General features: G+C 42.0%; 2 protein-coding genes across 2 annotated transcripts; both read right to left on the bottom strand.

The window, feature by feature from the left end:
- Positions 1 to 3989: 3989 nt before the first annotated feature.
- Positions 3990 to 8115, bottom strand: LOC306919445 (chymotrypsin B-like). Its single transcript, XM_079496177.1, has 7 exons — positions 8062 to 8115; positions 7524 to 7627; positions 6905 to 6984; positions 6126 to 6210; positions 5044 to 5224; positions 4758 to 4891; positions 3990 to 4202 (listed from the first exon to the last, which is right to left on the bottom strand). Exons 1-7 carry the CDS (start codon positions 8111 to 8113, stop codon positions 4041 to 4043), a joined length of 798 nt encoding a protein of 265 aa, XP_079352303.1. The 5' UTR covers positions 8114 to 8115; the 3' UTR covers positions 3990 to 4040.
- A 6492-nt stretch (positions 8116 to 14607) lies between these two features.
- Positions 14608 to 16787, bottom strand: LOC306919009 (chymotrypsin B). The gene is made up of 7 exons (XM_079496128.1): positions 16732 to 16787; positions 16346 to 16449; positions 16121 to 16200; positions 15709 to 15793; positions 15189 to 15369; positions 14916 to 15049; positions 14608 to 14801 (listed from the first exon to the last, which is right to left on the bottom strand). The coding sequence occupies exons 1-7, from the start codon at positions 16781 to 16783 to the stop codon at positions 14640 to 14642; spliced, it is 798 nt and encodes a 265-aa protein (XP_079352254.1). The 5' UTR covers positions 16784 to 16787; the 3' UTR covers positions 14608 to 14639.

Raw genomic sequence — 16787 nt, 5'->3', positions numbered from 1 at the left:
GTCCATCTGTTACCAGCTAATCTCCGCCACCGTTGGCCCAGTCGATGCCAAACTGTGCATACACACTTCCTGGATGCCAACGACGAACCTCTTCCCCAACCTTTCCCCACAATGGCCTGTTATAGCGCCACCATGAGGCCGATATCTGGAAAAAAAACATTACCTGCTATAACTGGACCGATCTGTGTACAACTTTAATTGTATGCGCACTCCCTACAGGCCAAGGGAAAACCTTTGCCCTGCATTTTCCACATCTGCCTGTTATAGCGCCATCATGACGCCAATTTTTGCTAAACACATTTCTTTATATTACTCGTACAGATTGTATCCATACATCACGCAATGCAAATCAGTATACCTCTATAGTCATGTGTTCAACACAGATCTGGTTGATTTTTCATATACCATCCTGATTGGCTATATGATTGACCTAAACGATTGATCTAAAGTTTGCACGACTGGCCAGCTTAGAACAAAATGCTGCAAATCATGACCGAAGCATCCAATTGCGGTGAAACTGCACACACACATTCCCACTAGGTTAGGAAACATACATGATTTGTATCCGAAACATCCATGGACGGGATGTGAATAGCAAGGCTGTTTTGCCACTACAACAATGCACCTTTGTCAATAACATGCTTTATATATTGCATGCCAAGTTGCCAACCATGAACACACAACATGCATTCATCTTTATAACATTACTAAGTATTATTAATATAGCTGTTACATGTTATTAAGGCTCTGATCCATTTAGTGTACAGTGGTTCTCAAACCTTTTAATTTCAAGGACCCCCAAACATGGAACCAAATGAACCCGTAAGGGTCCATTTGGTTCCATTTGTACACTCTCAGAGTTACAGACCTGTACGGGAACATTTGGAACCCACTCAAGGAGTAGCAGAGTGTTTCCAGTGGGCCAACATGCACACAATACAATAGCATCACCTAGCTCTGGTCCATTTGTAGTACACTAGAATTTTGCGGGCCTTCGGCCCGCTCATCCCAGAGTTGCGTTGCCCCGCGTTGCGATACAGAAGTCCACAGATACAGAAGTCCACAGTGACACGCGTTGTATGCAGCTGTTTTGTGTTGCAGCGCGTGCGCGCGTGTGCGTGTAGTGTTGTTGGTGTTGTTCTTATCCATATATGCGCCTCGGTTCGTCCCGTTTGTTCCACGCCAGGTGTAGATTTTTTCTGTGCTTGTTTTCATAGACGTGGCAACAAATTAGCAACAGTAGCCAATGGGAAAAAAGGATGCAGTGTTGCCAGGTCCGCAAGTTTTAAGCGTGTTGTAGTGTGTGTGAGAAGGGCTCGACGCTTAGCATTTTTCCAAGTAGCACGCAAATTATTTTAGGAGCACGATGAAAAGTTATGAAATAATGTGTTTGAGGGCCCTCCTATCCTATATACAGCTTTAGTCCCCACACGTCTCAATATTTGCCATTGACAATGAACCGAGAAATTAGGTCAAAATGCCGCAAAATATGACGTAAATTCAAATATATTATTATATATATATGTTTTGTAATTTAATTTGTTTTGTTTTGAATACTTTACTTATAAAAAAACCTGGCAACCCGCACCCCGCGGTCATTTTCCGCTAACCTGAGCGGGGCTCCCTAGCCTGCTGGAGGGGGTCACATCATCCCATGCACCCTCGAGAGGAAAAAAAAGGAAAATAAATGCAGCCTTGAGCCACCAATGTGGTCTTGTGGAGCTTGATCACCTCCTCCTCCTCCTTTCCCCAAATTGCCAATCCCAATAAATCCAAAAGTAGCCTAGTGTGAATACTTCCACAGCCTAATTACTAAAGGATGAACTATCAGTCTTCTCCAAAATCTTGACAACGCATTGTAAACAGAGACAGGAGCCGTGTGTGTGTCACACCAAAAGTGGTGACCTATAGAATCCTGTACATAGGCTATAAGCATCACGCAATCGTCACCCCTACACAGCTGTCATTAATTAATGGTCTTGACTTGATTGCCTATGCGTTCAAGTTATATAGGGTGAAAAGCGTGAAATGCACAGGCTCATTTTACATCGCTGCTGGCTGCCACTGCCACTCTCTCTCTCTCGCTCTCTTCTCTCTCCTCCCTCGCTGGGGATTGTGTGTGGGGGGGGGGGGGGGGGGGGGGATTAGTTGCGCTGCCTTCGACAGTGCTATACTTCTCCAGCAGCGGTGCAGAACCGAGAGAGTGACACATTCTTTTGGATGTAAACTGCGCAACTTTTAGCTTTAAAGATCGGATTCTGTAGTCGCACCGGTGCTACAAAGTGAATTGTACAACTTGCACGGTGATATTTTAAGTCGCAAATGCGAGTACGTAGTCGCACTGTCGAGCCCTGTGTAGTGTAGTGCAATTGGCGCTGCATCGCGCGGCGATCCAAAATCCCCCCCCGCGCACGCACGCACACACACACACACACACTGTACGTAGCTGTTTGTTGTTGCAGCGCGCGCGTGTGCGGTTGGTGTTGTTGTTCGTGTCCATATATGCGCCTCGGGTCGTCCCGCTTGTAGCACGCCAGGTGTCGACGCGGTCGTGTTTGCATGATTTGAACTGTCCAAGTTAGAGTCAGTGTGTGCTGTCTGTAATTCGTCTTCTTCTTTTGGTATGTGTGTGTGGGTCACGTGGTGGGCTTTGAGCAAATGGGAGAGGGAATGTAGTGTTGCCAGGTCCGCGTATTGTAAGCGAGTGGTAGTGTGTGTAAGTAGCGTGTTGAATGGCATTTTTTCTGTGATTGTTTTCATAGACGTGGCAACAAATTAGGCGGGGGTGTCGGTGCTTGTGGCGTGTTTGTGTTTATTATTGATATTGATATTGTTTGTGAGTCTGGACGGGAGCCGGCTTTAGTGGCAGTGCAATGACAATTTTTACGCGGGTGGTGTTGAGTGTGGGCGTGCGGCGCGACATGAGGAGATAGCCGTGGATCGACGCGGAGGGTAAGTCTGTGACGTCTTAGTGTGTTGTTGCAGTGTGTGTTGCTCCTGCTTGGGCTTCGGCACCCAGCGTGGCAGTGGCGTAGTAGCTGGTGACTTTGGGTATTGGGTTGCGTACATGTTTTCAATTGTAGGCTATAATAGATAACAGTAGCACAATTTGAAATGTGCACCCTATGGCCAGACAAAGTCTGTGTTTTTGACTAGGGTTTGACTGGATTGCTGCCCCTCCTTGTGGAGAGAGGGAGGCTGCATGGAGGTGTGTAACTGGTAGTCCAGGAAGGAAGTGAGACTAAATTTCATGTCATGAAGATGGTGTCATCATGACTAAAATATCAAAAAATCACACCTGTGTGAAGTGAGTGGTGCAACTGTGTGGGGGTTCCCGGGGGGGGGGGGTTCCAGACCCACAGGAACGCACCCAGGGTGCCAGCCCGGTTCCGGCGAGCCGCCCCGCGTCCAAAACGGTTGAGAAATGACAGAGTTACAACCATGCTGTTTTCATGCTCATACCTACCCAGGCAGGCACCCACCCACACACATAAGTCCGTAAGGGAGTGGTTTGCACCACTCAAAAACACATAATATTCATAAAAACTCCAGGAAAGTGTTTCTCGCTGTGATTGGCCAGTCGCTGTGATCGACAGCCTAAACCTAACCCTAACCCTAACCTTAACCTCAGTAAAACTATACCTAAACCTAACCCTAACCTTAACCTCAGTACTAACTTGCCCGGGGCGTGGTTATAAACACAACCCGTATAGGAATTAGTATGTAGCGTACTTGACATGCAAAACCACAAAACCTGGGCATTGAGGAAGAGCTCCCTCTGCTGTTAAAAATCACACCTATCTTGAAACTTCTCTGCCTTCTCTAAGCTCCTATCTAGACACAAAATGCAACAGTATAACATAAGGTTATTGGGTAGCAAGCATATCTGAGAATGATCAATACAATAAACAGGGACAAGTTAACAACTTTCAAAGGTGGATTTACATGTTTATTGAAATTCAGAATATCAAAATCCAGCTTAGGTCAAGTTTTCAGGATGGGGCTGAGTTGGTGGAAGTAGGAAGTCTTTGGTTGATCTCTTAGTTGGCAGCCAGGGTCTGGTCCACCCAGCCACGGAGCTCGGTGACGCGGGCGTAGACGGCGGGGGTGGAGGTGGAGCAGCGGCTGCTTCCCCAGGAGACGATACCAACCAGGGTCCACATGTTGTCCTTCTCACACACCAGGGGGCCACCAGAGTCACCCTGAGACAGACACAGCAAGACCCGAGCGTTACAATTGATCACACAACTACCCACAATCTACTTTTGTCTTAAACGATGGAGCTTGCACACAAAATAAATACCCGCTGTTTTACACCTATAAACCATGATGTAACAATAAAGATGATTCTGATTCTGTTATACAGAAAGTCAATCAGCCTGATTTGATTAATCAACAATGGGCTATTTGGGTTGTTAATATTGCAGTAAGGAATAGAAACAGTAACACAAGTTGTATGTAGAAAATCTTGTACAGTAATAGACACATTTCAACATTAAGCATGAGCGCATTAAAGTGAGCACATATTTCAGATAGACAGCATGAGTGGCACCTCCACACCAAGTTGATATGTTCCATATGGCCGATTAAAAACTCTAAACTCACGCTCATTCTAACCTGCTGCATGCCTGCCACAACTGCTTGCTGATGCTATTCTTTGTGCAAAATATACGTTATGAATAGCCTGCTATAGAAATACAATCATACACACACGACTACAGTAGATTCAAAGTGAAATATGAGGGAGCAGATCTCACCATGCAGGAGGTAGCACCATCAGCTCCAGCGCAGATCATGACGTCAGAGATGTTGCTTCCCCAGTGCTTCTTGCACTGCTCATTGGACAGGAGGGGCAGGGCAGCCTGCTGGAGCTTGTTGGGGGTCATGGGGGCTGGAGAGAGAGAGAGAGAGAGAGAGAGAGAGAGTTTAGTAATTAAATAACACCAAGAAAGTAAAGTAAAAACAAATGACAAATGAACCCATGTTTAACAACTGCACAACTGCAACCCCCTCCCCCCCCTCCCAATGGAGAAATGGTCTCACCATTGTAGCGTTGTAGACCCCAGCCAGAGGTCACGCAGTTCATGCCAGCGGCGAAGACATCAGCGGACTCAGCCAGGCAGACAGGGGACACGTTGGCGCCCAGGCGAGCGGGGGTGGCCAGCTTGATCAGAGAGATGTCGTTGTTGATGGTGCGAGGGTTCCAGCCGGGGTGGGTGAACACCTGGGAGGGAGATGACAATATGAACATATAGTATTCACCTGAAATACTGTATTGTACTACATGGGTTTGCTTCTGGGCTAGAATGGCAATCAGGGTGAGCAGCCTCTTTCCATTAGCTCACCTGCTCAACACTATTGACATTAACATCAGTCTATTAAAAGATACAATCCATCCCAACCAGCTACCACCAACTGTAAGATGCTGCTGTATGGAATACGTCTCAAAGCCACTGGCAATAGTTGTACATAGTATATACTGTGAAGTTTAATATACTAATCTGTTGTACACTGTGAAGTTGTTTGCACAAATTTAGGTAGCAGCTACTGGGGGGGAAATGCTGCTGAATTGTCTGAAGGAAGCCAAGCCAAAATAAGTTTTACTCTTATGTACCTGTACACAAGATGTAACAATAATGTACAACCTTGGAACTTGAACCGTGAACTCTTCAACCTATTTTCATATTATATAATTGATTCTCATACTGCTGATTATATGGCACCATTTTGGTCTTACTCCCTCTGTGTCTCAGATGTAGGCTGTGGACAGTTCAGAAACATGCCTGCCATTTGGCAATTTCAAATACATTTTCTAACTTTTTGTTTTTTAATTTATTAATGCACAAGATCAAATGGCTTCTCTAATTCAGAAATTGGCTGCAGATTCTCTTAGCTTGGGAGCTCCATCAATGTCATTGCTCACAGAGTGAGTAGAAATCAATGTCATTGCTCACAGAGTGAGTAGAAATTGTGCCATCTTATTATGAGCTTTTTAGTGAGGGCCAAATTATAGGAAGTGCTCCTTTAATATCAATTAAGATGAATCTATTAACATGAGTCGTGAGTCAGGTTGTGTATAAGTGTGAGTATGCATATGGAAGGGAATATAATGCCATCAAATGTACCTTGGAAGGCTTCAGGATCTGGATGTCCTCAGAGGTGGAGGAGGAGCCCTTGTCGTGCTCTCCAACAATCACACGGTGGTAGGTCCTGAAATGAAATAGATTTCTGTGTTAATTACGTCTTACAAGATGTAATCTATTATTTACATGCACTGTGTGTAGACACTAGACACATATGAGTAGATGTTTTATAGGCCTATCTCTTCTGTCGGGGGGAGAAACCACCTGACTCCAAGATGTTCATTTTTCAGGAAATTAAGAAAAACTTTTTTTTACTGCCTCATCAAAGTTGGTATTGTGACTTTATATATTGTCAATTTCTTGCATGAGAGGGGGAGAGGTGGTGGAATTGGATGCTTTAGCAGACAGTTTGAGGGTCCAATGGAGTTAAGAGGGTTTTTGTCTGAAACGCTTTTTAATACTTTTCAACTTTTCGACCAACACACAGAAGTAAATGGTGTTCAATAGCATTGATTTATGGAGAAAAATCAAAAATCTCAAAAATGGAGTTAGGCGGTTTCCTCCCGACAGCGACGATATGCAGGTATAGATCCCTTTATGCAGTGAAGAGATTTTTATATCGATTACATGCATATTTGACTATACAACATTTAAAATATCCTGCCTTTGAATGCATGAAAATCTAATTATATAATTGTTCCTCCAGAGCAATTTACAGTACAGTGGCTGAATTATATCTTAACTTCCTAGATCACCTGATTTACAAGCCTTCTGCATTTGCTGTGCAGGAGAAATGCACAAATGAGGACTCAGATACTGACCTGACATTGCAGTGGGCAGCAGTGACAACCCAGTTCTCATTGATCAGGGAACCTCCGCAGAAGTGGAAGCCATTGGATTGCTGAGGTAACATGAAGACGGAGGGGATTAGATATTAAGCTTACACATGTGAAGTCTCTTCACCAACCATCACTCATGACCAGATTTCCATGTATGCGTCAATATAGATTATGTGCAATAAAGTGTGGTGAGAATATAGTATTGATGTTGTGTGTATATCATTGTAGCATTCCTGGTCTTGTCAGGAGGCAGGGATCACTGACATTAAACCTTTTGAAATAAAACGGCTGAAGTCTGATATTTGTATTTATTTGAAAATAGACGATCTACAAGCTCACAATGTGTCGCGATGCGATGCATTGTGAGCTTGTAGATCTGCTATTTTCAAAATAGTTTTTACATTTTGGGGCATATGGGGAGAAATGGGGCATTCTGCATAATACTTTGTACTTTACTCAAGTAAATTTGGATTAACAGACTTTTACTTGTAACAGAGCATTTCTAGATTGCAGTATATTGATACTTCTACTTAAGAAAAGCATTTGAGTACTTTTCCACCACTGGTCACAGGCAGGTAGAGTCAGTCAGACAGTCACTCACCTGCAGGGACACCTGCCAGGGCCAGGAGTGTGGCACAGCCTCCTCACCGTTGACGATGCGGGCATAACCAGTCACCTGGGGAGCGACGGCGGGGGTACCGCAGCCTGGAAACGAGGAGACAATCATTGTCACACTCCTGACTATCAAATCTAATGTAAACATCACATCCCTTACTGTTCATCACATTGAAGTAAATCTATACTGGACCATACCCATTCTTTATACAGTAACATTTACATCTACATTAAAAAAAGGGGGGGGGGAAGCCTGGGCTGCCTGGACCAGCACGCCTGTGGCCCGGGCCCGTACTGAATAACTTTTACTCTACATCTTCATATTCATATTAAGAAATATAATTCTTCCTCTCCTCTTTTTAAACTCTTGAGCTGTACTTTAAACTGAATCCTACTAATTAATCCAAGTGTGTTTGCAGAAGGAAGTACATCACAGGTTTAAACAAGTTATGTAGGCAAACACTTCTTCTCTGTAACAAAACCCATATTTGAGATGGCTGAACGAGGACCCGGGCTTCCCTTACCGTAAGCGGCGCTGACGAAAGCAAGGCAGGAGATCACCCAGAGGAAAGCCATTGTGACAATGTGAGTGTGACACTGAACTGTGAAGACCAGAGCAGATCGTTCCATATTTATCCCCAAAAGCCTCTCACTGTCAACCAATCAGAGACAGGGGTGTGTCCACCTCAGCTGAACGTTGAGGTTGTTGGCAGTGGTGTAGTAACTAAAGTACATTTACTTACGTACTGCACTTGAGTACAATTCAATTTTGAGGCTATTTTTAAAATATTTTTGTACATTTGAAATTTTGAACTGGGACATTCTGAATATTTCTATATTGCAGTATTGATACTTTTACTTAAGTAAAACATTTGAGTACTTTTTCCACCACTGGTCGTTGTTGGTCCAAAAACCTTCCATCCGCCTGTATCAGGTCACAGGTGTTTATCAGGCTAAAGCCACAGGCCAGTTCTCAGGCCTAGTGCACTGCTTGGATAAATATAGCACGCACTGACCTTGACATGTTCATGTTTCCCCGTTTGGAAACATTCTGTGTATGAGTAGAAAGTAAACAGGAAAGTGTAGAATTTCAAATACATTTAAAAAATAATGTACCTACCGCTATGTCTAAGCATGTTTTCTGTATCTAAGAATGTTTACTATGCATAAGTATATGCATCCTTTGTGTTTGTATGTCTTATGTGTATACCGTAGATACAGTAGTTACTGTAGGGTAGATAGATGTGCTTTAGCTGTGCCAGTTTTAACCAGTTTAAACCACAAGTTAGCTGAACTTGTAGATAGATTCGCAATTCTTTATGTTTTGACAATTTCATCCATAAGGATATAATAGGCGCCATGGCATACAGTACAGTAGGCCTATACACACTACCTTTTCTGACCTATTTTATCATGCTCCAGACAAATAGGCTACCCCATATTACAATAAAACTAACTAAAAAAAACACGAAACTAACACGAAAAAAATAAAGAAAAAAAACTAAACCAGTAAAGCCACATTAAAAAATGATTTATAACCATAGTGAAATTGAAAACTTAAAACATTAAAAGAAAATAATGTGCAAACTAATGGACATTTTAAAACTATAATAACCTTGATCTTTGTTTGGATTGACTTGGTTAGCATTATTGTAAATATATCAATACATACAAATAAATACATTTTTTTCTCCTTGTTTATTTAACAGCGACAATACAAAAAACAAGTTGTATCAAGAAACCGTTGCGTTGTACATAGGGTATATATCCAAGGCTAATTTGCAACCCCAGTCCCTGGTTAGGCCTTTCTATAGGCTACAAATTTGAACTACCTATACTAAAAACAATCGTTTACAAAAAAATACATGCAGATGCATCTAATCTATACTAATAATATTTTACAACAAACTTATAACAATATGTATAACAATACCCATTACATTGACCTATAAAACAAAAGATAAACATAATCACTCAGGTAACCAGTAAGACACTATACACAGTTGATTTGATTTCAACCATAGTTTGAGTCCTCTGTAGAACACATTACCATCCGTCTCTAGTTTTAGACCCTTAGGCAAGTAGTTCTAAAGGTTTGCCCCCTTTACTGAGAAGGCAGACGTGTAGTTGCTCGTGTAGTTGCTCTACCGGAGCTCAGAAGACTATCAACCAGTCCAGAGAACAAAGGTGAAACATGACAATGTAAACATTTTTAAAAAAAAAACAATTTGATGGTAGAAAAAAACCACAAAACGTAAAAAGGTTGTGTTTAAAAAAAATACCACACAGGTGCCATCTCATCGGTTTTTGATCCATGATTTGTATAGCCTGTTTGTATATTGAAAATCACACCTTAGGCAACTGCCTGTCATAATTTCAAGTGTTTTTTTGACTGGGGGGGTCATATTTTGACAGCAGCAACTGCCTGTCATAATTTCCCTCCCTATCTAAGTATTGGACAGTATATGGATGTTGATATTCATTTTCTATTCATCCTTAGGGCCTCAAATCACACCTTAGAAAGAAGGAGTGTCTATTTCAAACACAAAGTGTTTTTTGACTGGGGGTTAGTATTAGGATGTCAGTATTAGGATGTTGATATTCATTCTGTATTCATCTTATAGGGCCCCAGATCACACCTTAGAAAGAACAAGTGTCTATTTCAATGTTGATATTGATTTTGTATTCATCTTTGGGGCCCAATTTGATGTTATTGGTTTTAAGACCGTTTGAGAGGATTGTGACCATGTTGTAAGGCTGTATGAGAAAATCATAGCATGCATGTACAGCTGTGCAGTTTGGGCTGAATAGTCCCTTCTAATGTGACGGAAACAATTTAAATTTGGTTTAACCTTCTTGCATATGCTTCACCTGCTTTTCAAATTTTAGGTTTTTATCCAAGATAATTCCTAAATATTTTACTTCACTCATTTCAGCAAGAGTTTCATTTTTGATGCACACCTCAAAGGTATCCGTAGCAGGCCTGTTACAGATTGAGATACACATTGAAACTGTTTTTTTTTTTTTACAGAGTTAGTACATTACATAGAAGTACAGTAGCAGCTACTCTGCAATATAGAAGTAGCAGCTACTCTGTTACAAGTAAAAGTCCGGATTTCAAAATGCACTTGAGTAAAAGTACAATAATATTGGCATCAAAATATACCTATAGTACTAAAAGTAAAAGTATTCATTATGCAGAATGTCCCGTTTGAAGTTTTGAAATGTTTAAAAATATTTTTGAAAATAGCAGATCTATTATCTATCTAGATTCATCAGCATGTAGATTGATTATTTTTAATCTGGCCGAAATGTACATAGGGCTTAAGTGGTTAATGTATGCTTTGTAATACATAATGATCAAAATATACAAAGTAACTAGTAACTAAAGTTTTCAAATAAATGTAGTGGAGAGTAAAAGTACAATATTTTGAAGTAGAAGTAAAAGAACTGGAAATTGGAAATACTCAAGTAAAGTACAAATTCCTCAAAAAGTACAGTACTTGAGTAAATGTACTTAGTTACTTTACACCCTGCTGAAATCTATCAGATAGCTATAAAACCATTGAGTCACACTTTTTGAGGTCTGTAGATTAGTGGAGCCCCTTTTGGTGTTGTACCTGTGTGTCATTCAGATTGATTTACTGAAAACTGAAAAACTTGAAAAAAATGTGTGGAACTGATCATTTACGAGCAATACCAGGACAAGGCAAGACAAGGTAAATTGAAAACAATAAACTGACATTATTAGTCTTTTTTGTCTAACACAACAGTCAATACACCTTGAATGAAAGCCATTTTCTGACCCCCGGCTTGGAGTGAAGGAATACTTCTACATTTGTTTTTCTTCCAGTCACAGGGAGCCAAAACTGTGTAACAGTATTAAAATGTAATACTCTTTCCCATTACAAATCTTGTAGTTGGAAAGCTTCACTGCAGCTTCTTCTATAGCAGTGAAGTTCTTTTTTTAAGCAGAAGCTGAGAGACACTGACAGAATCGAAAATATGCAGAAAGATTACGTCTGTCTATAGCAGCCTGAGCCAGTGAGTGGTTTCATCACCCCAGGAATATCAGGTCTAAATTGTCTGAAATAGAGTTTTGCAAGCTCAAGTCTGCTGCACTTTGAGCTCCTCGTGTTTGAGAAGATGCAGAATTTAAGGGTAAGGGTAATCAGGCTTGGCTCAACATAAAAGATGGCATCCCTATTTATTTATATATATATATATATATATATATATATATATATATATATATATATATATGTGTGTGTGTGTGTGTGTGTGTGTGTGTGTGTGTGTGTGTGTGTGTGTGTGTGTGTGTGTGTGTGTGTGTTTATTTCATTTTGAGTTTGTCCTTTGTACCGTGGTGTTGTTTAGCTTAGTTTTGATTGTTGGTGTATCTCGTTTAAATCAATGTAGAAAATAATTAAAACTAGAAAAAGTGCCCTTCTGGGCACACGTCTCCACCAGGAGGATAGGACTGTGTGAGATGTTTGGCAAAATGTTTAGGAGTAATATAAACATGTTTTTTTGTTTGTTTGTTTTTTGCAACAATTTTCTTCATTTTGTTGAGGAAATGCAGAGCCAGATCACTCATAGCATCTCTGAGGATAGAATTCTGGATGAGCAGGACATGTGCAGCATTTTGAAAACACTTTGGAAGGCAATGTTAGCCAATCAGTGTAGAATCTGAGAAATCCAACGATCATCGTCTTGATCACATGACTACAGAGATCGTGTGTACCGATTTGCGTGAGATTTGGATGAAATCTGTGACTAACATAAGCAATGTGTTTAGCATAAATCGGCCTCATGGTGGCGCTATAACCGGCAGATGTGGAGGGATGCAGGGAAAATGTTTTTCCATGGCCTCTAGGGAGTGCGCATACATAAGTTGTATACAGATTGATGCAGTTATAGCTAAAAACAGGAATTGGCCTGTTATAGCGCCACCATGAGGCTGATTTGGAAAATAATGAGTGGCATGTCGTCCTCGGCCTAGTGGAAATGTGCTTGTATAATTTCACGGAAATTGCACACTGTTTTTGTGATTTGTGGCATTTTGTTCGAAACGGACCATTCATGTGAGCTTTGGAAGCCAATATTAGCCAATCAGGATGGAAGATGGGAAATGGTGCAAATCCGTGTTGATCACATGACTATGTAGATAGTGTATACCGAATTGTGTGATGTATGGATAAAATGTGTACGGGTAATCTACAGAAATGTGTTTTGCCTAAATCGGCCTCATGGTGGCGCTATAACAGGCCGTTGAGGAATATTTGGGGCAGAGGTTCATCGTTGGCATCCATGGAGTGTGTGTGCACAGTTTGGCATGGATCGGGCCAACGGTACCGGAGATTAGCTGATAACGGACGGACGGAAGGACGGAAGGAAGGAAGGAAGGACACACGGACGGAGTGCAAAACATACTCTCTCCCCATGCCTTCGGCCTGGTGGAGACAAAAAAATTAGAGAGTGTGTCAGTGAAAGAGTATAAGGCAGAAGTATCAGAGAAACTCTGACAGGAAACCAATAAAGAATGATTGCGTCTGACCCAGCAATGGCTCATCACCTCAGACACATCAGGTTCAATTTGTCTGATTGGTTTGAAGACAAATTAAATAACACCAAACTTTGGAACGTGTCATGATGAGCCAAACATACAATCTGTTCTATTGCTATTCTAAGGTGACAGGGTGCGTATGCCTTTTTGAAGCATTCACCGGTTATAACCATGGGAAGACAGATCATCTGGGAATAAGAAGGTCCCCGGATCACTGGCCTCACTTTCTTTGTTTCAATCATTTTATTTTAGTTTTTTCCACAAACTGATATATGACTCACATATACTACACCAGATAACACACGCACTCACGCACGCACGCACGCACGCACGCACGCACGCACGCACGCACACACGCACGCACGCACGCACGCACGCACGCACGCACGCACGCACGCACACACACACACACACACACACACACACACACACACACACACACACACACACACAATCCCTTCATGTCTCCTTGGAGAACATGTGTGAGCCGTTCTAGTGGGAACAGTTGCAGAACATTAATGAAGCCAACTTGAGACAGATGGTACAACATATATGGTAACCAACATTGTACGTATGTACAGTACCTATATGTTTTTCTTGCACCTTCAACATTTACCGGAGCAGACTTTATCATATTTGCTCCTTTGATATGGTGTAGTTTATAATTTATGTATAATCTTGAATATAATTTCCTGGGGCTATATATATATATATTGATGGTCAGTGATTGCAATTTGTATGTCCCGTTCGGTGTTCACATGACTAACTTATTTTTTTCTTTCTTCAGCAGGTAGACCTGGCGAACAGGCCTCTCAATTTGCTCAGGTCCATTTCCTTCTTTATATTGGAATGGTATGGAATGGTTTTGGAATTTAAATAACTTTTGTTTTTTGTTTTTTTGTTTATTATTGTTATCTGGGGTAGCCCATACTGTTCCTGGATTTGTTTAAATGTTGACATGGTCCTATGTACAGTATATCTTTGATATTGGACGTTCAATCCATCTGGTTAGATCTAATTTCATCTGTTTAATAATAGGGGTCAGATTCATCTTCACTAAATCCTCAAGTAGCCTATTTGCCTTATTGGTCAAATTGATCGAAGATGAGCAAGACACTTAACCCCTAACTACTCCCGGGTTCTTTATTAATAGCACCTTATAGTTAGGATGGGGGATAAATGCCTTCACGTGATTTACGTAGCAAAATATATATTCTTTCCCACTTTTCTCGCATCATCTTGAGACACCCTCCCCCGCCCCAGAAGATGAGGGACATATTTCTTATACAATAACAACATTTCCACAAGCTCTTATATGGACACAACATGCAACAGTAACATCTTGGGTATAGCAAACATTACAAGTAACCAAGTTTGCCCAGGCAATATCTGAGAATGATCAATACACAGCAACGCCAACTTCTAAAGATCTTTAGTGTTTATTGAACTTCAGCATATCAACAGCATCCAGCTATATAGGTCAAGTTTTCAGGATGGGGCTGAGTTGGTGGAAGTAGGAATTCTTTGGTTGATCTCTTAGTTGGCAGCCATGGTCTGGTCCACCCAGCCACGGAGCTCGGTGACACGGGCGTAGACGGCGGGGGTGGAGGTGGAGCAGCGGCTGCTTCCCCAGGAGACGATACCAACCAGGGTCCACATGTTGTCCTTCTCACACACCAGGGGGCCACCAGAGTCACCCTGAGACAGACACAGCAAGACAGGAGCGTTACAATTCATACTCATTGCTGCATGCAGTTGCAGTACACACATACAGTAGCTATGCAAAGTGAAATATGAGGGAGCAGATCTCACCATGCAGGAGGTAGCACCATCAGCTCCAGCGCAGATCATGACGTCGGAGATGTTGCTTCCCCAGTGCTTCTTGCACTGCTCATTGGACAGGAGGGGCAGGGAAGCCTGCTGGAGCTGGTTGGGGGTATTGGGGGCTGGAGAGAGAGAGAGAGTATAGTAATTAAACAAACATCAACAAAGCAAAAATGAACCCAAGTTTATCAATCGTGTCAATCATGTTTACCCCCCCAGCAGTGTCCAGTGACATCACAGAGAGAGTAGAGAGGGTCTCACCATTGTAGCGGGTCAGACCCCAGCCAGAGGTCACGCACTTCATGCCAGCGGCGAAGACATCAGCGGACTCAGCCAGGCAGACAGGGGACACGTTGGTGCCCATGCGAGCGGGGGTGGCCAGCTTGATCAGAGAGATGTCGTTGTTGATGGTGCGAGGGTTCCAGCCGGGGTGGGTGAACACCTGGGGACCAACAGACGGGTGGAAGAGGGAGAAAGACAGGGATTAATGGGAAGGAGTGAAGAGCAATTATACGGGAGATGCAAGTCTTGTGCAATATTAATGCAGGACTGGAAATACTGTATTGTACATCATTGTATTATAAACCAAGAGGCCTCGCCTAGCCTCTTAACAGTATCTCAACACTATTGACATGATTGACAGCATATTAATATCAAACATCAGTCTGTTGAAATCAATTACATTGTGTGTCAGGTTGTGCATTAAGTATGCTGTAAGTGTGAGTATAATATGCATGTTAGTAGTAGTGTTAAATGTAGCTTTAGTTAGTTTATTTGGCACCTTGGCAGGCTTCAGGATCTGGGTGTCCTCGGAGGTGGAGTAGGAGGCCTTGTCGTGCTCTCCAACAATCACGCGGTGGTAGGTCCTGAAATGAAACAGTATCAATGGAAAATTAATTTATTTCTCTGTGTTAATGTAAATGTTAATGTGTTTAGATGTGATCTTATGTAAAATGTAATCTTATAAGTAAGATGCAATCTCATAAGAGAGTATTATTTACGTGCGCTTGTACAGTAATTACAAATCACAAGTAGGCTATTATGCAGACCATACAGTACCATCTGCTGTCAAGTGGTTGTTATATTGATTAAATTCAATTCAATGCAATTCAACACAACTTTATTTATGTGCATGACTAAAGACAGACAGGACAAACAGACAGTGTGCATAAGTTGAGGACTTAGATACTGACCTGACATTGCAGTGGGCAGCAGTGACGACCCAGTTCTCATTGATCAGGGAACCTCCGCAGAAGTGGAAGCCGTTGGATTGCTGAGGTAACATGGAGATGGAGGGGATTACATAACACATGCACATACACACTAAGGAGTTTTGGCATTATACTGATATTAAAACCATTTGAAATCTAACGGCTGAAGTCTGATCTTGTCACAGGCAGGTACAGACAGTCACTCACCTGCAGGGACACCTGCCAGGGCCAGGAGTGTGGCACAGCCTCCTCACCGTTGACGATGCGGGCATAACCAGTCACCTGGGGAGCGATGGCGGGGGTACCGCAGCCTGGCAACGAGGAGAAAATCATTGACTATCAAATCTAATGCATCATGTTGAAATAACTGGTCATCACCTTGAAATAAAATAATCTACAGTATACTTTCAGCTGAATCATCCTAGTTAAGGACAGTGTATTTGTAGGAGAAAGTGCATCTTTTGTGCAATCTTTACATTTTCATTAAGGGTTTTAACAAGTTCTGTATAGGCAAAGACGCTACATTTGACATGTCTTCACTGTAACAAACTCCACATTCTAAAAGGCTGAACGAGGACCCGGGCTTCCCTTACCATAAGCGGCGCTGACGAAAGCGAGGCAGGAGATGACCAAGAGGAAAGCCATTGTG

This window comes from Electrona antarctica (assembly GCF_951216825.1).
Source record: "Electrona antarctica genome assembly, chromosome: 3".
Classification (NCBI taxonomy): Eukaryota; Metazoa; Chordata; class Actinopteri; order Myctophiformes; family Myctophidae; genus Electrona; species Electrona antarctica.
Note: the sequence above shows the minus strand (reverse complement) of the source record. Positions and strands in the feature narration are given on the sequence as shown.

Bases quoted from the DNA above. Each gene is read 5' to 3' on its own strand.
- LOC306919445 (XM_079496177.1), bottom strand. From the start codon at position 8,113: ATGGCTTTCCTCTGGGTGATCTCCTGCCTTGCTTTCGTCAGCGCCGCT. The intron at 6,211-6,904 runs GTCAGTATCTGA...ATTTCATTTCAG, and splicing joins GCTGCCCACTGCAATGTCAG to GACCTACCACCGTGTGATTG. The intron at 4,892-5,043 runs GTGAGACCATTT...CTCTCTCTCCAG, and splicing joins GGGTCTACAACGCTACAATG to CCCCCATGACCCCCAACAAG.
- LOC306919009 (XM_079496128.1), bottom strand. From the start codon at position 16,783: ATGGCTTTCCTCTTGGTCATCTCCTGCCTCGCTTTCGTCAGCGCCGCT. The intron at 15,370-15,708 runs GTGCCAAATAAA...GTTGGTCCCCAG, and splicing joins AGATCCTGAAGCCTGCCAAG to GTGTTCACCCACCCCGGCTG. The intron at 14,802-14,915 runs GTGAGATCTGCT...TGTCTGTCTCAG, and splicing joins ATGGTGCTACCTCCTGCATG to GGTGACTCTGGTGGCCCCCT.